The sequence below is a fragment of the Sinocyclocheilus anshuiensis genome, unplaced genomic scaffold (genome assembly GCF_001515605.1).
Source record: "Sinocyclocheilus anshuiensis isolate Anshui unplaced genomic scaffold, SAMN03320099.WGS_v1.1 scaffold297, whole genome shotgun sequence".
Lineage (NCBI taxonomy): Eukaryota > Metazoa > Chordata > Actinopteri > Cypriniformes > Cyprinidae > Sinocyclocheilus > Sinocyclocheilus anshuiensis.
In genome coordinates this window covers 838795-853487 of record NW_015536479.1, presented here as the reverse complement: position 1 = coordinate 853487, position 14693 = coordinate 838795, and the positions used below count along the sequence as shown (strand labels likewise).

At 35.6% G+C, this 14693-nt stretch overlaps 1 protein-coding gene across 1 annotated transcript in view; it reads left to right on the top strand.

Annotated features, from left to right (window-relative positions):
• Nucleotides 1-14693, top strand: part of LOC107671440 (cleavage stimulation factor subunit 3) — a 27359-nt gene that overhangs the window by 3895 nt on the left and 8771 nt on the right. The window contains exons 4-14 of the mRNA XM_016464396.1: nucleotides 3691-3723; nucleotides 4518-4615; nucleotides 5382-5448; nucleotides 5532-5566; nucleotides 5658-5784; nucleotides 5932-6009; nucleotides 6195-6357; nucleotides 10210-10319; nucleotides 10461-10577; nucleotides 11620-11694; nucleotides 11915-12058. Coding sequence (XP_016319882.1) covers nucleotides 3691-3723; nucleotides 4518-4615; nucleotides 5382-5448; nucleotides 5532-5566; nucleotides 5658-5784; nucleotides 5932-6009; nucleotides 6195-6357; nucleotides 10210-10319; nucleotides 10461-10577; nucleotides 11620-11694; nucleotides 11915-12058 — 1047 coding nt within the window. The remainder of the gene's footprint in view (nucleotides 1-3690; nucleotides 3724-4517; nucleotides 4616-5381; nucleotides 5449-5531; nucleotides 5567-5657; nucleotides 5785-5931; nucleotides 6010-6194; nucleotides 6358-10209; nucleotides 10320-10460; nucleotides 10578-11619; nucleotides 11695-11914; nucleotides 12059-14693) is intronic.

Sequence of the window (14693 nt, the reverse complement as noted above, 5' to 3'; positions counted from 1 at the left end):
TTATTTAATACACGAGTTTCACAATTTGAGTTGAATTACTGAAATAAATGAACTTTTCCACTACATTCTAATTTACTGAGATGCACCTGTGTATGTATATATATATAATCTGTTTTCTTAGTTTCAGATCCCCAATTGTGATTTCCAATCCACCCCCCCCTAGGCACTATAGGTAAATAATTAGAAGAATAACGAAGTGCTGTAAACCGTAAAAGTACTACAAACCAGTGTGTTTATGATTGTCATAATGAATAAAAAAAAATAAAAAAACCCTGTTTGCAATAGCAAGCAACATAACAGACTGTGTTTGTGCAGCTAAAATAATGGGAAGTCAAGGGCACCGGAAGCCTTGCACATTCAGGCTGCTCTTAAGTCAAAAATAAGGTGGATATTAGAACAATCAAGAACAAATCATGTAGGTTTTTATGCACTGATGTGGATCAGATTACTTACAGTATGATTGAGTATTTCCGATCATGAAAATAATTGCTGTTTGATTATTCTTCAAGCTTCTCCACCCTTAGTCAAAACTGCTTGGTTTTGAGAAAACTGTTCTTTTTACCCCTACTGTAATAAAATGCACTCTTAACAAGTTTGGCTTGTCGTTGTAATGTGCATTGTAATTTGTGTCAGTGAGTGTGTGTGCATGCGTGCGTCTGTCCGAGGCATGGAGACCGCAGTCCCGCAGTGAACGTGCCCCAGAGCCATTCTGCCTCAATACCAGTATTTTTCACACTGTGTCATGCTGAGTTTTGATTTCATTTGGAGCTGTTGAGAGGTTGGTTAAGTATGTCAGGCTGTCACCATTTGCCCTGGAGCTCAGACACTCTGCCAGCCACCTCTTACAGCTGATCTCAGCGATATTACTGCGATTTAACATTATGAAGGACCACAGAGGTTAACTGAAATGGCCTTTGGGGTAGTTAACCTTGAAATGAAAATTGACATTATTTGCTCGATCTCCTGTCATTCTGAACCTGTATGACGTTCCCCTGTGGAACAAAATAGACCTTTAAAAAAAATATTTTTGTTTTGCCTGTGCAATTGTATGGAGGGGAAACAGTTTAATGTTTTTACTTTTCTTTTATGTTCTATAGTAGAAAGTAATGTTACAGCATGAGGGTGAGTAAATGATAAAGATTTTCATTTTTGGGTCAACTATCCTCTTAGTGATAACAGGCATATTATCTAATGTTAACAATTTTATCCGTTTTCTGTTAAAGTTTTTGTTTCTAATGTTGCGACACTAGAATGTAGTACAGTACACTTGCACAGACAATTAAGAATTAATTAATTCAGCTAAAAAAAAAAAACTGCCTTTACCATTTATGTTATCAGTGAAAATGCTTCAGTCCCTGATGGTCTGTTTGATAATAGGCAATTGTTTTTTGGAAGTCTATTTAAAAAAAAAAAAAATGTATAGTTACACAATCCTACAGAGTTTCTGTACCTCTGAAACAGTTAGTGAAATCATTTGGAGAAAATTGCCAATACATGGCTGCTCTGACTAAGGTCTATTACAACTAGATTCAGAGAGTCTGTATATCCGCTTCACTCTTGCAAGTTCTCGCTAATCTGGTTTTATACTACCATACCACGGATACCACAGTTCTCCAAATGATTTCACTAAATGTTTAAAATCAGTTCTCATCATTTGTGCCAGTTATTTGAGTACTTGGGAGAATTTTCACACTTGACTGCTGTTTGTCTTTAGGAATGCATTTGCATGTATATTTGATCAGAATACTGAAACTTGCATAAGTTCATGACTGAGTTTTAGGCCAGTTACCAGAATCACTTGCTCTATCAGTTGGCTACTAAATCATTCATCCCATGATATGTTTATGCCTCGCAAATATAAACATCTGGATTTCTGTGATTTATTAAACATTTGTTGCAAATCATTATTTTAACTGGCTAAGAAATGAAGATTTTGTGTTGTGGAGGAAATTGTCTGAATGACCAGCAAAAGACTTAGGAACTTTTCTTGAAATAGACCGAAGACTAAAAATAACACGTTTTGCACTGTAAAGCATGTTTATGAATTCATAGCCATGCAAGCCCATTTCCGCACAGGATTAAAAAATTGTGACTTTTATTTCACAATTCAGACTTTTTTTCTAGCAAGTCTATAAGATATAAATTAATTATTGCGAGATATAAACTGAGAATTCTGACTTTTTCCTCGACATTCTAAATTTACATCTCGCAATTGTTTTTTCTGCTACTAGAAAAATTGCAAAAATATAATTGCAACTTTTTACTTCACAATTCTTTTCTTACAAGTTTTCTCGCAATTGTGAGTTTATGACTCTTTGTTGACTCGCAAGTTTATTTTTCTGAGAAAAAAGTCAAAAATTGCATGATGTTAGTTTATAACACAATCTTTTCTAAACTGAATCGTGAGGAAAAGGGTCTGGAATGTGAGTTCCGTTGCAGTTACCTTTTTTATTTTGTTATATCCCATCCCAACAGCTTCCTTTTAAAACTGTCATTGCACTGACATTATAGGCTAGTTGTGGCAGCTTTGGGGAAAATTAGAGTTTAATGAAAATTTGTATTTTTTTCTGACAAGTTATTTATTATATTTATGTCATGCCAGCAGAGATAAATCCTTATTGTTGAGCCTTGAAGTTTTATTTCTGTGTATGACGTAGTGGTGAGAAATGATATGAGATTGTTTTCTTGGTGTGTGTGTTTTTTTTTAATACACAGTATTGCAACGTTTTTGCTGTTTATTGTTGGCTCTTATTCAAAGCAAATTTATTTATTTGAGGTTGAAATGTTACTACAAAAATGATTAAATGTTGATTTGTAACCTCTGTGATGATGATTTTTTTTTTTTTTGGCTTGGAGGATTTTGAATAAGAGAAATAAACTTGAGTAAACCTGTATTGTAAGTTATCGTCATCATTTGAGCATGATATTTCATATGACACATTCCCAACTCTATAGTACTTGTTTTTACTTACTGAGCCAAAAACTATAGCTTTGTAAAATCTTCAGATGCAGCTCATAGGGTCGATGCTTTGTCAGGACTATGCACTCCAAAAATTTATATATTTTTTTTAGTGCTGTCAAACGATTAATCGCGATTAATCGCATCCAAAATAAAAGGTTTTGTTTACATAATATATGTGTGTATACTGTGTATATTTATTATGTACATATAAATACAAACACATGCATGTATATATTTAAGAAAAATTTTGTTTATATATTATATTTATATATGATATAAAATATAAGAATATAAATATATACATGCAAATATTTTCAAAATATATACTGTATGTGTGTGTATTTATATATACATAATAAATATACACAGTATACACACATATATTATGTAAACAAAACCTTTTATTTTGGATGCGATTAATCGCGATCAATCGTTTGACAGCACTGATATTTTTACTAACACATAATGCACAACATTGGTTGCTTTGTGGCCTGTGCACACACATAAAATGAGTAATTCTTCAAACTCTAGCTCTAGTGAATCTTGTGACTGATATGATATGCAGCATCACATGCTTTTAATAAATGGAGTTAACGGACACAATGTTATGCAGAGTTGTGTGAATGTCACATTGTTGAGGTTAAAGGGTTTATGTGTGGAGCAAATCAGTCTTGCTACAGACCATCACAATATTTTTTTATAATATTGGTTTTCAAATGTGTCCACAGATCAAGGCTAAAAACTATGACAAGGTTGAAAAGGTAAGCGTTTGTTATCGCGTGGAAGCCACATGTCGAATTTATTGATCGTGTGATAGTACTCTGATTGTTGTAACAGACAAATTCACAGGTGTGAGACCATAAAAACTGAGCTTTATCTAGGTCACCACTTTAGGCCTTCAAAAGCTCAGGCAGAGTAAACATCAAGATGTTGTAATGAAGTAAAGTAACACCCTGCTTGACTAGAAATATCCTGTTTGCTCTTCTAAATCCAGCAATCAGACATTATAAAATGAGGAAAAGCAGATTACAGATTTGGTTCTTCGTTGGATATATTGTCTTTTTTGATCCCAGTTCAGTGAGCAATTCCCTGTTAATGCATTTTAGCAACACAACATCAGTCATACTGGGTCAATTTTGAGTCGCATACCTCACATGACCCTTTTGTTTCTGAAAACTAACACGAAAGGACCATGGTGCTACTGTGGTTTTTAGGACGTGGTATTCTTTGCATTACTTTAGATTACCATGCAAATGCCATGATATATGAATGTTAATCATCCAGGGTTATATTCAAGTGCCATCTAATGATCGACGTAAGCAGCATAATTATAACTTCAGTATATTTTTACATAATTTTGGAGCCTAATCTAGAATTTGTTGACTGATATGTGTTTCTCTTTATCATGATTATGCAATCCTAAGTCTGTACGATGTTACTATCGCAGTAATATTTTGTTAAAGGATTGCTGTAATTTAAAGTGTGTGTGCATGATTACAGTATTACAGGCAGTACTGTAATTGTATGTGCTGTGTTTTGCGTCTCTCTTGCTCAGTTATTTCAGAGGTGCTTAATGAAGGTTCTGCACATTGACCTGTGGAAGTGTTACCTCTCATATGTACGGGAAACCAAAGGGAAACTGCCCAGCTATAAGTATGTGACACAGTTGTGTTTATATGGCTTTAAAGTAGTGATCAAGTGACTTTATCTAGAGAAGAAGGTGATTGATAATACACTAATATACAGAGGGGTCAAAAAGCTCTGAGAACACAGTTCAATCTGGGATTCAAAATCTAGAAGGAAATTACTTTAATGCTTAAAAAAATAAAACACGATGTAGAATGAATAGGAAAAAAATCTGATTCTGCATTATAATTAGTTTGCTTATCAGATAGGTCAATTTTTGACAATGACTATGCAAATTTTCCATGGAAACACAAGATGCTCTTTGAAACTTCCTCAAATAATGCTGGATAACATGAATATCAAGTTTTGCCATTAAAGTAAAAGAGGGACAATGATTAATAACCAAGTTGATTCTCACTGTTATGCTGATAATATACACTAGTCAACATTTGAAGTGGATCCAAAGTTGTCCTAAAACCTAAAACCAAAATGCGTTCTTGTCTTATGACAACTTTGATTTTTTTGATCCACTTTAGTGATCCACTTTTGATCCAAGTTAGAAGAATGCAAGATAAAAGCATTTTTTTTTTTTCTGGACTTGAATTTTTTTTTTTTTACAGATTTAGGCCTACTTTTACTTTACAACCAATTTTAAAAACAGAAATTTGCACATTATTGCTTAATGGTTTTATCACTTGGTCACTTTCTTGTGCATTGTTAGTTGTATGTTTTCTTGTTGCACACATACTTAAAAAGTGGCTTTAAATACTTCAAATGTGCTGTCCTTTGGCAGGGAAAAGATGGCACAGGCTTATGATTTTGCCTTGGATAAGATTGGGATGGAGATTATGTCCTATCAGGTGAGTGTTTTGACCGTTAGTTCTATCCTAACTTGTTCTATGGCTTTATGGACATTAACGCAAAACTCTTCTCCTTCTCTTAGATTTGGGTGGATTACATCAATTTCCTCAAAGGAGTGTAAGTGCACCATTTATATTTTCAAAACTAATTTCACGGTCATTAAAGAAGTTGATGAGGCATTTGAAGGGCTCTCTGTATGCGCCTCTAGAGAGGCTGTGGGGTCATATGCTGAGAACCAGCGCATCACAGCCGTCAGACGCGTGTATCAGAGAGGCTGCGTCAACCCCATGATTAACATTGAGCAGCTCTGGAGGGACTACAGCAAATATGAAGAGGTGAGAATTAATGGATGTGTTATTCTGGTTCAGGACACTCAGCAAGAATTCAGGTTTGTTAGGAGCAAGTCATCTTCAGATTTCTATTGTTAATTTGCTTGTAATGTGCACATACTGTCCATAAATCGCTTTTGTTCCATTATAAAGGGCATAAACGTGCACTTGGCCAAAAAGATGATTGAAGACCGGAGCAGAGACTACATGAACGCCAGGAGAGTTGCCAAGGTGAGTTCTGCACGGGTGAAAGTGTATGATAGGATACAGCAATAAAGTTTTTTTTTTAAATATGTGCAAAAAAGCACATTAAAAAAAAGTACTATTTTTAGAAATCTCTCACAATCGCATCTGCATCTCTTTCTTCTCGTCATGCTATTTCTCTATGCTGATGGTGTGATTGTAATCCCGTTCAGGAGTATGAGACGGTGATGAAGGGTTTGGACCGGAACGCCCCCTCAGTGCCGCCCCAGAACTCCCCACAGGAGGCCCAGCAGGTGGAGATGTGGAAGAAATACATCCAATGGGAAAAGAGCAACCCACTGCGTACCGAAGATCAGACCCTCATCACCAAGAGAGGTGACTTACAGGAAGATTCATAAACTATGAGCTGCAGGTTTTGACAATCGATCATCTGCTGTTTTAGTCCTGTGTAGAGCATCTCGTTCATTTTAGAGCAGCTTTACAGAAAATCATGATGTTAATGTTTATAATATCTTAATATCTTCATGCCGTATATTAGAATTTAACAGATTAGAGCTGGACGTTAATATAGTTTACATTTTGCAAATATGCATTTGAGTTTTGCTATATATTGGCCTATGCAAGTGTAACATACTTATCTTTAAATACAGAGCTGTGCAATACTACAGTTTACATTTTGCAACAACACAAATGTACTGAAGTGCATTGCAAAATACAGTCTAAAATCTTCTCTGGTAGAGTTTAGTCTCTTTTAAAGTGGTGTTTGTCGTTAAATCGGGCCATTTTCTGTACCTAATTTTTTTTATTTGTCACTTGCAGTGATGTTCGCCTATGAGCAGTGCCTTCTGGTGCTCGAATGCACAACATTGGTTGCTTTGTGGCCTGTGCACACACATAAAATGAGTAATTCTTCAAACTCTAGCTCTAGTGAATCTTGTGACTGATATGATATGCAGCATCACATGCTTTTAATAAATGGAGTTAACGGACACAATGTTATGCAGAGTTGTGTGAATGTCACATTGTTGAGGTTAAAGGGTTTATGTGTGGAGCAAATCAGTCTTGCTACAGACCATCACAATATTTTTTTATAATATTGGTTTTCAAATGTGTCCACAGATCAAGGCTAAAAACTATGACAAGGTTGAAAAGGTAAGCGTTTGTTATCGCGTGGAAGCCACATGTCGAATTTATTGATCGTGTGATAGTACTCTGATTGTTGTAACAGACAAATTCACAGGTGTGAGACCATAAAAACTGAGCTTTATCTAGGTCACCACTTTAGGCCTTCAAAAGCTCAGGCAGAGTAAACATCAAGATGTTGTAATGAAGTAAAGTAACACCCTGCTTGACTAGAAATATCCTGTTTGCTCTTCTAAATCCAGCAATCAGACATTATAAAATGAGGAAAAGCAGATTACAGATTTGGTTCTTCGTTGGATATATTGTCTTTTTTGATCCCAGTTCAGTGAGCAATTCCCTGTTAATGCATTTTAGCAACACAACATCAGTCATACTGGGTCAATTTTGAGTCGCATACCTCACATGACCCTTTTGTTTCTGAAAACTAACACGAAAGGACCATGGTGCTACTGTGGTTTTTAGGACGTATTCTTTGCATTACTTTAGATTACCATGCAAATGCCATGATATATGAATGTTAATCATCCAGGGTTATATTCAAGTGCCATCTAATGATCGACGTAAGCAGCATAATTATAACTTCAGTATATTTTTACATAATTTTGGAGCCTAATCTAGAATTTGTTGACTGATATGTGTTTCTCTTTATCATGATTATGCAATCCTAAGTCTGTACGATGTTACTATCGCAGTAATATTTTGTTAAAGGATTGCTGTAATTTAAAGTGTGTGTGCATGATTACAGTATTACAGGCAGTACTGTAATTGTATGTGCTGTGTTTTGCGTCTCTCTTGCTCAGTTATTTCAGAGGTGCTTAATGAAGGTTCTGCACATTGACCTGTGGAAGTGTTACCTCTCATATGTACGGGAAACCAAAGGGAAACTGCCCAGCTATAAGTATGTGACACAGTTGTGTTTATATGGCTTTAAAGTAGTGATCAAGTGACTTTATCTAGAGAAGAAGGTGATTGATAATACACTAATATACAGAGGGGTCAAAAAGCTCTGAGAACACAGTTCAATCTGGGATTCAAAATCTAGAAGGAAATTACTTTAATGCTTAAAAAAATAAAACACGATGTAGAATGAATAGGAAAAAAATCTGATTCTGCATTATAATTAGTTTGCTTATCAGATAGGTCAATTTTTGACAATGACTATGCAAACTTTCCATGGAAACACAAGATGCTCTTTGAAACTTCCTCAAATAATGCTGGATAACATGAATATCAAGTTTTGCCATTAAAGTAAAAGAGGGACAATGATTAATAACCAAGTTGATTCTCACTGTTATGCTGATAATATACACTAGTCAACATTTGAAGTGGATCCAAAGTTGTCCTAAAACCTAAAACCAAAATGCGTTCTTGTCTTATGACAACTTTGATTTTTTTGATCCACTTTAGTGATCCACTTTTGATCCAAGTTAGAAGAATGCAAGATAAAAGCATTTTTTTTTTTTCTGGACCTGAATTTTTTTTTTTTTACAGATTTAGGCCTACTTTTACTTTACAACCAATTTTAAAAACAGAAATTTGCACATTATTGCTTAATGGTTTTATCACTTGGTCACTTTCTTGTGCATTGTTAGTTGTATGTTTTCTTGTTGCACACATACTTAAAAAGTGGCTTTAAATACTTCAAATGTGCTGTCCTTTGGCAGGGAAAAGATGGCACAGGCTTATGATTTTGCCTTGGATAAGATTGGGATGGAGATTATGTCCTATCAGGTGAGTGTTTTGACCGTTAGTTCTATCCTAACTTGTTCTATGGCTTTATGGACATTAACGCAAAACTCTTCTCCTTCTCTTAGATTTGGGTGGATTACATCAATTTCCTCAAAGGAGTGTAAGTGCACCATTTATATTTTCAAAACTAATTTCACGGTCATTAAAGAAGTTGATGAGGCATTTGAAGGGCTCTCTGTATGCGCCTCTAGAGAGGCTGTGGGGTCATATGCTGAGAACCAGCGCATCACAGCCGTCAGACGCGTGTATCAGAGAGGCTGCGTCAACCCCATGATTAACATTGAGCAGCTCTGGAGGGACTACAGCAAATATGAAGAGGTGAGAATTAATGGATGTGTTATTCTGGTTCAGGACACTCAGCAAGAATTCAGGTTTGTTAGGAGCAAGTCATCTTCAGATTTCTATTGTTAATTTGCTTGTAATGTGCACATACTGTCCATAAATCGCTTTTGTTCCATTATAAAGGGCATAAACGTGCACTTGGCCAAAAAGATGATTGAAGACCGGAGCAGAGACTACATGAACGCCAGGAGAGTTGCCAAGGTGAGTTCTGCACGGGTGAAAGTGTATGATAGGATACAGCAATAAAGTTTTTTTTTTAAATATGTGCAAAAAAGCACATTAAAAAAAAGTACTATTTTTAGAAATCTCTCACAATCGCATCTGCATCTCTTTCTTCTCGTCATGCTATTTCTCTATGCTGATGGTGTGATTGTAATCCCGTTCAGGAGTATGAGACGGTGATGAAGGGTTTGGACCGGAACGCCCCCTCAGTGCCGCCCCAGAACTCCCCACAGGAGGCCCAGCAGGTGGAGATGTGGAAGAAATACATCCAATGGGAAAAGAGCAACCCACTGCGTACCGAAGATCAGACCCTCATCACCAAGAGAGGTGACTTACAGGAAGATTCATAAACTATGAGCTGCAGGTTTTGACAATCGATCATCTGCTGTTTTAGTCCTGTGTAGAGCATCTCGTTCATTTTAGAGCAGCTTTACAGAAAATCATGATGTTAATGTTTATAATATCTTAATATCTTCATGCCGTATATTAGAATTTAACAGATTAGAGCTGGACGTTAATATAGTTTACATTTTGCAAATATGCATTTGAGTTTTGCTATATATTGGCCTATGCAAGTGTAACATACTTATCTTTAAATACAGAGCTGTGCAATACTACAGTTTACATTTTGCAACAACACAAATGTACTGAAGTGCATTGCAAAATACAGTCTAAAATCTTCTCTGGTAGAGTTTAGTCTCTTTTAAAGTGGTGTTTGTCGTTAAATCGGGCCATTTTCTGTACCTAATTTTTTTTATTTGTCACTTGCAGTGATGTTCGCCTATGAGCAGTGCCTTCTGGTGCTCGGCCATCACCCGGACGTCTGGTATGAAGCTGCCCAGTACCTGGAACAGTCCAGCAAACTGCTGGCAGAAAAAGGGGTTGGTTTGCAAATCATTTTACACCATTTTACCGCTGGTGGTGATGGACATTAAAAATGGTTACAAAATTGTTTCTCTTTGGTTGGATTTAGGTGTTGTGTTGCATGCTAATCTTATTGCACTCATGATCTCCTCATTCAGGACATGAACAATGCCAAGCTGTTCAGTGATGAGGCAGCTAACATCTATGAGCGTGCCATTGGAACTCTGCTCAAGAAGAACATGCTGCTGTATTTCTCTTTTGCAGATTATGAAGAGGTAAGAGGTCTCTGGATGACCTGAGCTGTTATTACCTATAAAAGGGCCTATTCTACACATTTTAAGGTCTTTCATGAAGTCCGCTTATGTTAGTCAAGGTCTCTTGCACCAAAAAGAGTCAAAAAGTGTTTAATCACAATTTTCCACTTATTTTCTAACGTCTTACCTTTACAATTAAATAGGCTGTTTTGCTACTCTATCTTTAAGACTTCTAAATGTAAATTACCTCTTTTTTAAATTGCATTTGTAAGAATAGTTCACTCTGTCGTGCAAGATGGGCAAGTTTCTTTGTACTGATTATGTGGATGTTAATCTATGCTTGTGACCAGTGTTACTTCAGTATTGCATATACAATTATAGTTTTTATTAATATTTGGAATTTTATATTTACTGTTTTAATTTTAAGTTTTTAGTCATTTTATTGTATATTTATTTAATAAATAAATGTCAAAAATATTAAGCAGCACAACTGTCTTCAACATTTATAATAATAAAAAAATGTTTCTTGAGAAACAAATCGGCATATTAGAATGATTTATGAAGGGTCATGTGACACTGAAGACTGGAGTAATTACTGCTGAAAATTCAGTTTGCCATCATAGGAATAAATTACGTTTTAAAATATATTAAAATAGAAAGCAATTATTTTAAATGAATATTTCTTAATCTTGATACTGATATTTCACAATATTATTGTACTGTATTTTTGATTAAACAAATGCAGCCATGGTGAGCATAAGAGAGTTAGAGACGTATTTTTTTTCATTTTTTTTTTTTTTTTTTTTTTTTTTTAGTTTGACTACTAGCTGAAATAAAATATTTTTAAAATATTTGAAATAACGAAAATGTTTTTGTGTAGTTTTATTTTTAGTTAACTATAATAACCCTGTTTTATTTTTTTTTCCCCCGCTTAGCTTTTATTATTGGGGAGGGAGCTTAAACAGTTAATTAAACTCTATTTTATAAGAGCAAAAAAGTCCTGTCCTCTGTAATCTGTCAATTCGACCTTTGTCCATTTATATTTTTAACCTGTGTTTCGCAGAGTCGCATGAAGCATGAGAAAGTTCATAGTATATACAACCGCTTCCTGGCCATAGAAGATATTGACCCTACATTGGTGAGTTCAGCTCTCTTTGGAGACAAATGCCTGCAATGGACAAATAATAATAATAAAATTGCTGCTCTGGAGTAAAACCTGCTAGTGTGTCTGATTTCTGAGTGATTCAAGAAATTATTTTGAATCAGTAATCACAGTTGACCAGAAATATCTTGGAAATTCCTTGTTTTCACTGTGAACAAAAAGAGAGACTGAACTTTGATGCTCTTGAATTGTTCAGGTCTATATCCAGTACATGAAATTTGCCAGAAGAGCTGAAGGCATCAAGTCTGGCCGCACCATCTTTAAGAAGGCCAGAGAGGATCCTCGCACACGGCATCACGTGTATGTCACTGCTGCTCTTATGGAGTACTACTGCAGCAAGGTAACTTCATCACGACGTCTCTTATATTTACACTAGCATTCAAATATTTGAGTTTCAAATGTTTTAAAAAAGGAGTCTCTTATGCATTTAATTAAAATGCAGTAAAAACTGTAATTTTGTGAAATATTACAGCTTAACATAAATGTTTTTATTTGAATGTGTTTTAAAATGTAATTTATTCCTCAGTGAGCAATTCCCTGTTAATGCATTTTAGCAACACAACATCAGTCATACTGGGTCAATTTTGAGTCGCATACCTCACATGACCCTTTTGTTTCTGAAAACTAACACGAAAGGACCATGGTGCTACTGTGGTTTTTAGGACGTATTCTTTGCATTACTTTAGATTACCATGCAAATGCCATGATATATGAATGTTAATCATCCAGGGTTATATTCAAGTGCCATCTAATGATCGACGTAAGCAGCATAATTATAACTTCAGTATATTTTTACATAATTTTGGAGCCTAATCTAGAATTTGTTGACTGATATGTGTTTCTCTTTATCATGATTATGCAATCCTAAGTCTGTACGATGTTACTATCGCAGTAATATTTTGTTAAAGGATTGCTGTAATTTAAAGTGTGTGTGCATGATTACAGTATTACAGGCAGTACTGTAATTGTATGTGCTGTGTTTTGCGTCTCTCTTGCTCAGTTATTTCAGAGGTGCTTAATGAAGGTTCTGCACATTGACCTGTGGAAGTGTTACCTCTCATATGTACGGGAAACCAAAGGGAAACTGCCCAGCTATAAGTATGTGACACAGTTGTGTTTATATGGCTTTAAAGTAGTGATCAAGTGACTTTATCTAGAGAAGAAGGTGATTGATAATACACTAATATACAGAGGGGTCAAAAAGCTCTGAGAACACAGTTCAATCTGGGATTCAAAATCTAGAAGGAAATTACTTTAATGCTTAAAAAAATAAAACACGATGTAGAATGAATAGGAAAAAAATCTGATTCTGCATTATAATTAGTTTGCTTATCAGATAGGTCAATTTTTGACAATGACTATGCAAACTTTCCATGGAAACACAAGATGCTCTTTGAAACTTCCTCAAATAATGCTGGATAACATGAATATCAAGTTTTGCCATTAAAGTAAAAGAGGGACAATGATTAATAACCAAGTTGATTCTCACTGTTATGCTGATAATATACACTAGTCAACATTTGAAGTGGATCCAAAGTTGTCCTAAAACCTAAAACCAAAATGCGTTCTTGTCTTATGACAACTTTGATTTTTTTGATCCACTTTAGTGATCCACTTTTGATCCAAGTTAGAAGAATGCAAGATAAAAGCATTTTTTTTTTTTCTGGACTTGAATTTTTTTTTTTTTACAGATTTAGGCCTACTTTTACTTTACAACCAATTTTAAAAACAGAAATTTGCACATTATTGCTTAATGGTTTTATCACTTGGTCACTTTCTTGTGCATTGTTAGTTGTATGTTTTCTTGTTGCACACATACTTAAAAAGTGGCTTTAAATACTTCAAATGTGCTGTCCTTTGGCAGGGAAAAGATGGCACAGGCTTATGATTTTGCTTTGGATAAGATTGGGATGGAGATTATGTCCTATCAGGTGAGTGTTTTGACAGTTGGTTCTTACCTTGTTCTATGGCATCATGGACATTAGCTCAAAACGCTTCTCCTTCTCTTAGATTTGGGTGGATTACATCAATTTCCTCAAGGGAGTGTAAGTACACCATTTGCATTTTCAAAACCCATTTCACGGTCATTAAAGAAGTTCATAAGGCATTTGAAGAGCTCTCTGTATGCGTCTCTAGAGAGGCCGTGGGGTCATATGCTGAGAACCAGCGCATCACAGCCGTCAGACGCGTGTATCAGAGAGGCTGCGTCAACCCCATGATTAACATTGAGCAGCTCTGGAGGGACTACAGCAAATATGAAGAGGTGAGAATTAATGGATGTGTTATTCTGGTTCAGGACACTCAGCAAGAATTCAGGTTTGTTAGGAGCAAGTCATCTTCAGATTTCTATTGTTAATTTGCTTGTAATGTGCACATACTGTCCATAAATGTTCCATTTTCCATTATAAAGGGCATAAACGTGCACTTGGCCAAAAAGATGATTGAAGACCGGAGCAGATGAACGCCAAACGCCAGGAGAGTTGCCAAGGTGAGTTCTGCACGGGTGAAAGTGTATGATAGGATACAGCAATAAAGTTTTTTTTTTAAATATGTGCAAAAAAGCACATTAAAAAAAAGTACTATTTTTAGAAATCTCTCACAATCGCAGCTGCATCTCTTTCTTCTCGTCATGCTATTTCTCTATGCTGATGGTGTGATTTTAATCCCGTTCAGGAGTATGAGACGGTGATGAAGGGTTTGGACCGGAACGCCCCCTCAGTGCCGCCCCAGAACTCCCCACAGGAGGCCCAGCAGGTGGAGATGTGGAAGAAATACATCCAATGGGAAAAGAGCAACCCACTGCGTACCGAAGATCAGACCCTCATCACCAAGAGAGGTGACTTACAGGAAGATTCATAAACTATGAGCTGCAGGTTTTGACAATCGATCATCTGCTGTTTTAGTCCTGTGTAGAGCATCTCGTTCATTTTAGAGCAGCTTTACAGAAAATCATGATGTTAATGTTTATAATATCT